Source organism: Hippoglossus stenolepis, chromosome 21 (assembly GCF_022539355.2).
Source record: "Hippoglossus stenolepis isolate QCI-W04-F060 chromosome 21, HSTE1.2, whole genome shotgun sequence".
NCBI classification, from domain to species: domain Eukaryota; kingdom Metazoa; phylum Chordata; class Actinopteri; order Pleuronectiformes; family Pleuronectidae; genus Hippoglossus; species Hippoglossus stenolepis.
The window spans coordinates 190,840-203,182 of NC_061503.1; the positions used below are offsets into that span (position 1 = coordinate 190,840).

Below are 12,343 nucleotides of genomic sequence, written 5' to 3' on the forward strand. Positions count from 1 at the left end.
GCCTCAGCCCGTTCTGAGCGACAAGAGAGGGTGACGGTCATCGTTCGGTCTCATAGATCCACAGTTACAGTCATAACTTACGATCTATTTCGACCTCACTCAGACCGTCACCACGGTCTTTACCTTGGATGACTAGTACCATCAAGGTCGCGAGGAACAGAGGAGTCCACCACCTCACATCCTCGCCCAGCAGCTGAGAGCAGCACCGCGGAAGCCAATGGTGTGGGGGATGCCACGTTGATCCTGTAGAACCTAGAGAACGTACAGGGAGTGCTCCATGTTGCTGCTGCACAGATTTCTGAAAGAGGGACCCCACTCAAAGCAGCCCAGGAAGTGGCCACACTCCTGGTGGAATGAGCTACCAAGGTATCTGGGACTGGTAGGTTCTGTCCAGAATAGGCCTCAGCGATAGTGTTAACGATCCAATGGGACAAACACTGTTTAGACACAGGGTGGCCAACTTTTTTACCACCAAAACAGACAAATAACTGAGTGTGAGCCCCTCAGAGACTGTGTGCGTGCAATATAAGCCCTCAGTGCCCTTACTGGGCACAAAGTAGGCAGGCCTGCTTCCTCCTGCAGTAGAGCTGGATCAGGTTGAAAAGTGCTGATCTCAACCACCTGATTTACCATCTGAGGGTTTAGGACTTTAGGCAAAAACGAGGGGTTTGGCCAGAGAGACACGCCTGAGTCACCTGCCCTCCATCTTAAACAATCGTCACTTACAGACAGAGCATGCAACTCACTCACCCTCATGGCAGAGCATATAGCCAGGAGGAAAGCTGCTTTGTGAGATAGAAACTTAAGGCTGGATTGCCCTATGGGTTCATAGGGAGACTGCATCAGGGACCGTAATACCAAGGGGAGTTCCCAGGACGGAGCCCTGGGAGCCCTGCTTGGTCGCAGGCGGTATGCCCCTTTAATGAACTGAGACACTAAAGGATGTCTCCCAACTGTAACATTGCAAGAAATTGCAGCAGTGTATACCTTAATGGTGCTGGGCTGGATACACAGTCGAAGAACTGTCTGTTCTTATCAAGACATGCCTGCCCTGGATGGAGGAAAGGAGAGCCTTCTGAGCAAGGTGAACCGCTCTCAACTCCAGAACATTGACGTGTTCGCCACCCCAAGGGGGTATCCACGAACCGCGCACCATCCTGCTTTCCCAGACTGCTCCCCAACCTGTGAGGGAAGTATCTGTCGTCACCACTGTCCTCCTCGATGGAATGCTCCCGAGGGGGACTCCTTGGAGCAGGAGCACCCGGTCCGCCCATGGGCGTAAGGCTTGGAGACATGCACGTGTCACACGAAGTTTCAAGTGTCTGTCCTGCTTCGGGTGGAGCTTGAAGGCATTAAGCCACCTCTGAATTGGCCGTGCCCTGAGGAGGCCCAAAGGAACAACGGCTGCTGCGGCTGCAATCATCCCCAGCATCCTCTGAAAATTGATAAATTCTAGCTGCCTGCCGAGACGGAATTGTTCCAGGAAGGCTAGAATCCTCCTCACCCGCTGAGAGGTGAGGGATGCAGACATCGTGAGGGAATTCAAACATTAAACTGAATTCTTATTAAACTCAGATAAAACAGATGTTCTAATACTTGGCCCTAAACACCTTAGAGATACATTATCTAATGATATAGCTGCGCTAGACGACATTGCCCTTGCTTCCAATGAAACAGTCAGGAACTTGGGAGTGATCTTCGATCCTGATTTGTCCTTTAATTCTCACTTAAAACTAATTTCTAGGACCGCCTTTTTCCACTTGCGTAATATCTAAAAAATCAGACATGTCCTTTCTCAAAAAGATGCAGAAAAACTAGTCCACGCCTTTGTTCCATCCAGACTTGATTATTGTAATTCATTATTATCAGGCTCCAGCAGTAAGTCGTTAAAGACTCTGCAGCTTGTCCAAAATGCTGCAGCACGTGTCCTGACAAGAACCAAGAAAAGAGACCACATTTCTCCTGTATTAGCTTCGCTACACTGGCTTCCAGTTATATCTAGAATGGAATTAAAAATTCTCCTCCTCACCTTCAAGGCCCTTAATAATATGGCACCATTATACCTAAAAGAGCTGATAGTACCTTATCAACCCACTAGAGCACTGCGCTCCCAGAATTCAGGCGTACTTGTCGTCCCTAAAGTCTCTAAAAGTAGAGTAGGAGCCAGAGCTTTCAGCTATCAAGATCCTCTCCTGTGGAATCATCTCCCACTTTCAGTTTCGGGAGGCAGACACCATCTGTAAGTTTAAGAGTAGGCTTAAAACCTTCCTTTATGATAAAGCTTATAGTTAGAGCCGGTCCAGGCTTGTCTTAGACCTGCTCTTAGTTATGCTGCTATAGGTCTAGAATGTCGGGGGACACATGACACACGGAGCTTCTCTTCCCAGCTTCTCCTTCCTCTTCTCCATCCTTCTCACATCAAAGAAATTAATATCTCATCAATACATGTTACTGACTTGACTTCTTCCCCCGGAGTCCCTTTGCCTTATCGTCCGCAGATCCAGGGCCGCGGCTACGGCCACATTGTGGATTATGATGATGGATCGCGTATCAGAGATCATGATTGTAATGGTGGATCCTGTATGGCGGATTCTGTATCGTGCTGGGCGGATCGTGATAATAATGGCGGATCCTGTATCTAGCTGGCTGATTGTGATAATAATGGCAGATCCTGTATCGTGTTGGCATCTCATAGTGGTGGTGGACCACGATTGAGGTGGCAGCTGATGGTGGATCCTGATGGCGGCAGTGGACAATGACTGTGGACTATAGTCGCATCCGATCTTGATGGTGGATCATGATCGTGGTGGCTGCTGACAATGGACTATGATTACAACAAGACTGCTTGATATATAATATTTCTCCTCAGATACTCAACCATTACTGACAATAATCCATCAATTCATTACCTTCCATTATGCTGGAAGTGTTTATTCTAATCAATGCTGCAAATACCCTTATCTTGCTGATGTTCTCCTTTACACTTGATATCTATTGCACTTCTGTCCGTCCTGGGAGAGGGATCCCTCACATGTGGCTCTCTCTGAGGTTTCTACCTTCTTTTTACCCTGTTAAAAGGGCTTTTTAGTAGTTTTTCCTTACTCTTGTTGAGGTTTAAGGGCAGATGATGTCACACCTTGTTAAAGCCCTATGAGACAAATTGTGATTTGTGAATATGGGCTATACAATTTGATTGATTGATTGAAAGTCCCACAAAAGTCACCTGCTGCCTTGGCTCGAGGTTGCTTTTCATCACATTCAACTTGAAACCCAAGGACCGTACATACGAGATCACCCTCTGGGTATCCTCTACAACTTGGCCAAGAGATGGAGCACAAATCAGCCAGTCGTCCAGGTAGGGAAGGATTTTTTTTCCTGACATCTGGAGAGGAGACAAGGCAGCCCCAACCACTCTGGTGAACACCTGTGGTGAGAGGGAAAGGCCAAATGACAGGACCTTGAACTGATAGGCTTACCCCTGGAATGAAAACCAAAGAAAGGGTCTGTGGTTTGGACAGATTGGCACATGGAAGTAAGCATCTTCCAGATCTATCGAGGTGACCCACTCCCCTGTTTCGATAGATTCTAAGATCTGACCCTTGGTCAGCATCTTGAAAGGAAGTACCTTTATGAAGGCGTTTAATCGCCTCAGGTCCAAGATCTTTTTTCGGCACGAGGAAATACGTGGAGTAGAAGCCAGTGAGCTGTTCGTCTGGATCTACTTTCATAATTGCATCCTTCTGCAGAAGGGTCAAAATTTCCTGTGTCAGGATTTTAGACTGGACTGGGTCCCTGACTATCGTCATTCGGAGCCCAGAGTAAGGGGAGTAGTTGATAATGTAGCAAGCACCCATGGGTCTGACACAGTTTCTTCCCAGCTGCCCAGGCATAGCTGGGAATGAAATTCGGCGGCCGTCCCCCCACCCCTAGGCAGCAGCGCCCTGAGGTCCTGAACCTCTGGGGGGGCGCTTCCTCTGGGGTGCATCTCTAGTCGAAAGACGGGGATGGAACCCTCATTGACGTTGTGATGGCTGTTAGGAGTCACCAGAGGCTGTGAATCCTGTAGCCTGTCGCCTGCCATACACCCATGGCTCCTTACGAGCCCAGGATGATGATTGGTGGGGAGGCTGGGAGCCCCTAGGTCAGGGGTCGGCAACCCACGGCTCTGGAGCCGCATGCGGCTCTTCAGCCCCTCTGCAGTGGCTCCCTGTACAGTGTTCTGCATGTCGCGTGTGTGTGTCTGTGTGTGTCTGTGTCACTTTTGTGATTTAAGAATATATAAATAAATAGATAAACAATAGCGCCCAGCAGCTACGGATAGCTGATAAAGGGGAACTAATAAACAGGCTGATCACAGCTGGCCACTATCACATAAAACGAAGGAAGGGGTGAAATAAATGTAATTCACCTGAAAATGCCCACTGTATGCCTGCAATGGCAGAAAAGGGGGGCAACCCCAACTCTCTTTCTACTCATTCCTGTAAGAGAAAAACTGTATGGAAACAAACAGCGTGAGATAAACAACACTTACCCGAAGCTGCAAGCAAGTGTTGTTAGTACCAGGTGCAACAAATTAAGCTGCCTGAAACAAAGAGCAGAGTTTAACACATGCCGTGTAACCCTCTGCCTCGCTATTAGAAAAGGGGAAACCAAATACAATCCTCAGGGACACAAGGCAACTGCACAAGAGTGGCGGATTGATAAAAGTGGAGTCCCAGAGTAATCACTTACCTGCCGGTCTCGGATGAGGCTGGTGAAGCAAAGAGGAGGCGGCCCACTCACCGGGGAGCTTTATGGCCGGCGAGCCCAGCCCCCTAAGGTCACTCACGTGAGTTTGTTGATATATGGTCTCGAGGATAGGGAGATGAGGGCATCATTCAAGGTAAAGACCGTGGTGACGGTCTGAGTGAGGTCGAAATAGATCCGTTAGCACCATTTTTCTTTCTTCTTCTTCTGGCGTTAATGACGGTTGGTATCATGTAGGTGCATTAGCACCACCGTCAGGAAAGGAGTGTGAGTGGTATCTATCTTAATTCTGTGAGGTATTTTTTAATCGTTTGTTTTTAAGAATCCTGAATAGTATTTCTCTCAATCTTAGAATGTGGGCTTCAGTGTAGATTTTAACTTCAAGCTGACCGAACCTGAGTCGTTCATTTAAGGCCGTTGTATTTCTCTAACCGGTGTATTAGACTCCGTTGCAACGGACGGGTTTAAAATACATATAGCAAATCTTCATCATTATTATTAATGTTTTTGTATTATTCTACGCAGGTCTCTATTAGGCCCCAAGAAGAGACGGGCTTCCCTCACCAAAAATAGCGTCCTATGCTAATCGCTGGTTGTTCTTGCGCCACACACACACGTACGCACTCACACACTCACTCTCAGTCACACACACACACACACACACACACACACACACACACACACACACACACACAAACACACAACACACACACACACACACACACACTCACTCACTCACTCAATCACATACTCACTCACTCACTCACTCACTCTCTTCTCTTTCCACACACGCGCACGCAGAGAACTCGTCGGGGAGGAGCCATCCCACAAAGTCAGCGGCAGTTAGATACTGTTAGAATCTGTGATAATCTTTCCGAACTGATGTTACTCCTCTGTGAAAAGAATTTGTAAAGTATGGTGTGAGGTGGTGTAACTTGGAGTACGTTGTCATTCCCGATGACATTTTATCCACCATAGATTAATTAAAATCGTCAACCGTACAACGAGGCAGATATATATGCGGAGGAAATCCGCTGGTGGAGGATTCTCCCTCTTTTTCTCCCGACTCACCTCAAAATAATCTCGAGATACATTTCCCCTCTATTTCACCTGCTTCACCTCAGAATAATGTCGAGATGGACCCTGTCTCTTTTTCTCCCGGCTCACCTCAAAATTATCGCAGGAAAAGACATTTGTTGTACACAGTAGAAAATAGGGACCATCAACTCTGTTTTGCCATCAACTTGGCTCATCTCCTCCATCCTGATTGTACAGACGCTCAAGCCCTCAAACGAGGGAGAGAACTTATGCGTCTGGTGTGTCTAGACGAGCAGATCCCCGTTACCTCACATCCATAAATTTGAGAGTATGGTGAATCGCAAAATTGTCGTATTGTACAGAAACACCACCGACGACAAATCTTTCAATAAACCCAACGATCCCGCCTGTCGAGTGGATGTCTTACAGCGTGGGTTGCGTGAGGCAATTTCTCCTGCTTTTCAGGAGGCCCCTTTATCGGGGGACTACGTTTATAGCGGGTTAGGGCTAACCCTAACCCTAACACGATTCAGGAATCAGTTTCTCGAGGACACGGGCATGGACCCGTTCGGATGCGTCACCATAGCCTCGGCCTGCATGAAGGTGTTTCTCACCAACTTCCTCCCTCGTTACTCCAACGTCTCCATCCAGTGGTTAGAGTGGATTTCGCGCGATCGAGAGGGAGAGAAAGATCGGGCCCTATCACATAGATGATTTATGCGAGACGGGGGGGTGAACTTTCTTTCCCGGTTGTCCTACCTGTTTTCTCCCGCACAATGTCTTCCCGTTGACGGGCACCTCCTTTGAGGAGCTGCACGCCGAGGCGGAGAGTAAAATACAGACGTTACAGTCTGCTTACGGCGTACGCGTGGTGGTCATGAGAGAACACGAATGGAGAGAGATGAAAACGTCTCACGCTGGAGTGAGAGATTTTCTGAAGGATTTTAATCCCCCAGAACCTCTCTCACTCCGCCACGCTCTTTATGGTGGTAGGACGAGCGCCGTGAGGCTCAGGTACATGGCAGGGCCCGGAGAAACCATGCACTATGTAGACGTCACTTCCTTATATCCGTATGTCAACTGCAAATGTCCTTATCCGTTAAGTTAGCTGAGCATCATCCACAGAGACTTTGACGAACCTCAAATATATTTGGGCTTCATCAAAGCCGTCGTGTACCCTTCACACGTTCTCTATTTCCCCGCGCTGCCGTACAAAACGTCTCGAGGTAAATTGGTGTTTACCCTCTGCCGCACCTGCGCCGACATCAATCATCAGCAGGGTCCTTGCACACATGACGACGACGCCAGAGCCTTGACGGGGGTTTGGGTCACCGTCGAATTTAACAAGGCTCTGGAGTTGGGTTACAGAGTGGGTAAAATCATTGAAGTCGGGCACTTTGACCGATGCAGCGATAGCATTTTTGTCGACTATATGCACACTTTTTTGAAGGGTAAACAGGAAGCGTCGGGATATCCGCCCGAGGCGACGGATAAGGAGAGTCGGGCCGAGTATATCAGAGAGTACAGGATCCGTCAGGGTATTCAGCTAGATGCCGAGAAAATAGAGGTGAATCCCGCCAAAAGACAAGTGGCTAAACTTTGTCTCAACAGCTTCTGGGGTAAGTTTGCGCAATGCAGTAATCTGAATCAGACCGTATTTATCTCTAGATCCAAAGAATTTTTCTAAATTCATGTTTTCGGGAAAATACAACATCCGATACTTTAGTTTCCTCAACGATAAAATTGCTATGGTACAGTGGAATTAAAACGACTACCTCTGTCAGACACCGCCTAATAGGAGAAACAACGTCTTCATAGCCGCATTCACCACGGTTTATGCGCGTCTAAAACTATTTGGAACGGATGCAAGAGAACGTCCTCTATACTGATACAGTGTGATATATGTGCTGAAAGACGGTGAGACCCCTCTGGAATTAGGTCATTACTTGGGGGATCTGACGGATGAGCTCTCTTTATTGACAGGTCCATTGATTCACACTTAGGTCAACACTTTAGCCAGATAATGAAGATTGTAAAATACGTTTGAAAACAGATCTACACAGCGCCACGTCTTTTCTTTTGTTTTGCCAAACTACTTTTTGTACAATGTAGTGGAAAAATAACTAAGTGTGGTTGAAACCTATTTTGTAGTTGAAAAGTAAGTTTTTGCAGACCTGTCTAAATACTTTTATGACCTGTCTAAATACATATATAACCTGTCTAAATACTTTTATGACCTGAAATGTTTATGATCTGAACTTTTATGACCTGAAACCTTTATGATCTTTTTATTACTTATTTACTCTCCAAAGAACTGAATTTTTGTCTGCTTTATCTCCAAAGGAAACGTATGTAAATCAGTTTTCTGTGTTTTGATTCCTGTTTCAAACTGCGCCTACGGAACCAGTCTGAACTGGCTCAGACAAACAGCCTTAGTTCTCCTATATAAGATCCTTGCATTTGACTGTTCTTCATCTTCACTCTGAGATCCCTGTGACTCTCTGTGTTGATCCTTTCTGCAGAAAGCCCCTATTAAAATACACAAAGACAAATTTGGTGTTCCAGCCTCTTGTATTTTCAGATTTCCATCACAACAATCAAGAATGAACTTCATAAACCAATGTTGACGGATAAAATAACCTGACGGCAGGGTTGGAATTACAGGGGAGCTAAGGGGAGCTCGGCTCCCAGGAAAAGGACACATGCTACTCTGAAAGCCCTTCCTGAGAACTTTAGGAGGAGCTCTAACAAATTGCTCAATATTTCACTATTTGACTTACATTAAGGTTTCAGATATAAAAATAATAATAATCGGAAATATGTCAATGCTGTGTGTTTATTCACTCGTTACATTCCGTTTTCCGAACATCTGTCTGATGATGCATTATTGCCTTTTAATTGGACAAGAAAGCAATGGAGTGAGTGGAAAATACGGGAATACATGGCACTTCACTATTCTCTTCGATCTTCAGGAAATGTCACGAAAGTGAAGGAACAGTGACAGAGCGACAGAGAGGGACACAGGGATGGAGAGGCTGCTGCAAGAGGCTGCTGCAGCTGTATTATTTCATTGTAGTTAGAAATGATAATGAATAATGCTCAGCAGTTTTTATTCAAGTGGTGTGTTGTTCTTGAAGGGGTGTGTTTTAGAAACAGAAAGCTAATGCATGTGATATGGACTGGTGCGCATCGGAAAGTAGGGCTCCCCGGAAAGACACTGTGTAATTCGAACCCTACCTGACAGGTCTGTTTTCATTCAATCCTGCAAGTTAAATGTCTGTCTGATATCTTGAATCAATCATGTTTATTGATTTGCAGTATTACTAAAGTCTCAGGCGTTTTACTGCTGGTATAGTATACCAGTGTGGCAAAATCTCACTGATGGGTGAAATATTTTAATTATCTCAGCATATACAACATATTGTCATAGACTTTAAATATTGTATGGTCCTATAAAACCCTTGCTTAAAGGGGACATAGCATGCAAATTCCACTTTGCTTCTACACGTTAATGTGGGTATCTGGCATGTCTACCAACCCAAAAACTCTGGAAAAAAAACACTCGCGCGTTTTGTTATAGTTCCTCTAAGTCAGAAACGTCATGCTTGAGTGACTCGAATGAGCTTCCTGTGTTTTGTGTCGTAACAAGGCACTGGAAGTCTCCCTACATGGCCTTGGCCCACCCCCCACCTCATCCCCCCCACCACCCCACACTCGTTACGCCGGATTTACACCGGACGCAGCGAGGCTGCGAGGCAGCGCAGCGCCGTTCCCAAGCGCGCAGCCGCCTGGCTGTTCACACAGGACTCGCATTTCTCCGCGCTGGTCAGCCCGCGATTCACTCACATGTGGCATTTGTCTGGATCGTTGGGACTGGGAGGCTGCAGCAGTTGCTGGGGCGCGACCGCTCGCTCTCCCATGCGTGAGCTGGAATTTGTGTCAACGCCACACAGCCAGCAGTGTGGAAGACTTCCGTAGTGTTCAGCACTACTGTAGCACCGGCACAAACACACAGAGCCCCCACACTCATTACGCCGGGTTTACACCGGACGCAGCAAGGCTGCGAGGCAGCGCAGCACCGTTCTCAAGCGCGCAGCCGCCTGGCTGTTCACACGGGACGCGCATTTCTCCGCGCTGGTCAGCTCGCGATTCTGCTTTCTCCGCTTGTTGTTATACCCGTTGAATGTCGGGGTTCGGGGGTAAATGATGGTCTTCATAGCCCCCCCCCACCCCTCTCTTTCTCTCTCTGTCTGTCTGCTTGTGTGCTTGTAGTGGATGGGCAGAGGGGGACATTTAATTATGTGATTGGGAAAATTAAAACTCCAGGACAACAGAAGGGGAATACAAAGTATGGGATGCATATTTGATAATTTATATCATATAAAATATGTAATTTATATCGTTTAAAATCATGGGGGGAGAGGGTAAAAAGGGTGCTGTTTTAAATGATCCTTGTGGTATTTTGACCAAAGTATGTTACAGACATTTCATTAAGACCCCAAGGAACCATATCAACTTGTGGTAAAATGGGCATACAATGTCCCCTTTAAATCAAATAATTGTGAGAACATGTACAGTGTAGGTTTACTCACACAGTAGGAATGTATTCACCAGGGAAGGCATTGGTGGTGTAGCTAATCAGCAGACAGGTCTTACCAACAGCCCTGAGGAGGAGGGACAACAGAGTTCAACATTTTAATACATCTCCACAATCATGCAATGTATACAAAAATTACATCTGAATTGACTTAATGGAAGAGTGTACGGAGGACTGTTATTGTGTATGTGTGTGCTACTACTCCCTTTCAATGAGTGCTACACAGACATTGGCCTAAATTCATATTGCCTGAGGGACTCAGTTGCTCCCTATGAAATAGAGAATGAGCAAATAACAAGAGGGTGGCATTATAATGACTGATACTGACAGCTTCAATTCATCTCTTCATGTATTTATTATTATTTATTTATTCACACCATTATGTGAAAAGGACTATCCTAGTCATTTAGCATTCACTCACCCTCCATAGAGACAGGTGATTATTGAGGGACTATATAATGATTGTAATAACAATTATACACTATACACTATACACTATATACTCCCACAATCCAACTCTATATTGTTATCTCCACCAAGGAGGTTATGTTTTCATCTCTGTCCTTTGTTTGTTGGTTGGTTCGTATGTTTGTTTGTTTGTAAGCATGATTACACAAAAACAACTGAACAGATTTCCTTGAAACTTGGTTGAAGGATGTGGTATCGATCAGGGAAGAACCCATAACATTTTGGTGCGGATCATATAAGGGAGCGTATCCAGGATTTTTCTTCACTTCCTATAACGGTGCGAGATAGGGCTTTTTTCAAAACTTTCCCAAGGAATAATTCTCAGCTTTTAACAAAAATTCCAGGGTTTATGAGACCAGTATGTATATGTAATAATGGGCACTGGAAGATTTCTGTGTTAAATAACACAAACACACACACACACACACACACACACACACACACACACACACACACACACACACACACACACACACACACACACACACACACAATGCAATCACCAAGCAAATTTTATTCAAGTAAATAGGTGAAATCTTTGAGTCCAGCATCCAGTTATTCTAAGACATTTCATAAGCTTATGTCTGTGTGCTGGTTTACCTTAATCAAACCAGATATTCTGATTACTCTGTAAGAGAGGCACAGGTGCGACATGAACCACCATGAGTCCAAAAGTGTGAGTGTCAGTGAGACAGCATGAATAACAACAATAATCTGTGCTCTTTGGGGCTGATCAAGATAAACTGACAAAAACAGTCCAAAATGTCACATGGTCTATCAGGTGAAATTCGGACTGCAGTACCGTGTGCACACAGAGAAATCAGACAAACTGAAAAGAACATTAAAGAAGTCAGGAATGATTAAACGAAAATCTAAAGACAGCGCAGCACTGGACTCAAACCGTAAAAAAGTTGCTACATTTTGCAGTGTCAACAGTGGCAAAAATACCCCAAAAAAGGATACATAGAATGCAGAAACACATTCAGTGAAAGCTATATCAGGACAAAGGTGCATAATTGAAGTAAAAAAAATGTTTGATATCAGTTTTGAAGTCATAAGAAATATTGTCAAACACAGAAGAGAGAGGGGATGGGAAAGAAAAGGAAGGTGGACAGAGTTATCTGAGCTGGAGCAGCGCATAATTGGAAACACAGCACTGCAGGTGAACCTGCAGCTGAGCGTCTGTGGATACTCGACCTGAGCCTGACTGGACCCATCAGGACCGGACATGCCGGGTAGGGTTCAGACAAAATGTTTTGAATCATATTCTGGTTCAGGTCCCGCTCGGTGCACCCACAGACCAGTGTGCAGTGCGCACCCTGTGCTGCACTCTCCTAAGGAATCTCTCATTTCAGAACAGATATAAACTCGGTTTGAAGAATTAATTGGCTAAACTTGGAAAGAACATTTTAACTAAAATCTGTAGCAGTAAAATTATGGAACGTATTTAATATGTAAACACCAGTGTGAAAAACCTAAGGATGGGTGACTATT

General features: G+C 45.6%; 1 protein-coding gene across 3 annotated transcripts in view; it reads right to left on the reverse strand.

Moving 5' to 3' along the window:
- LOC118100767 (ras-related C3 botulinum toxin substrate 3) overlaps positions 1-12,343 on the reverse strand; it is a 37,092-nt gene that overhangs the window by 15,705 nt on the left and 9,044 nt on the right. For all 3 annotated transcript variants that reach the window (XM_035146142.1, XM_035146141.1, XM_035146140.1), the window contains exon 2: positions 10,377-10,448. In XM_035146142.1, coding sequence (XP_035002033.1) covers positions 10,377-10,448 — 72 coding nt within the window. The remainder of the gene's footprint in view (positions 1-10,376; positions 10,449-12,343) is intronic.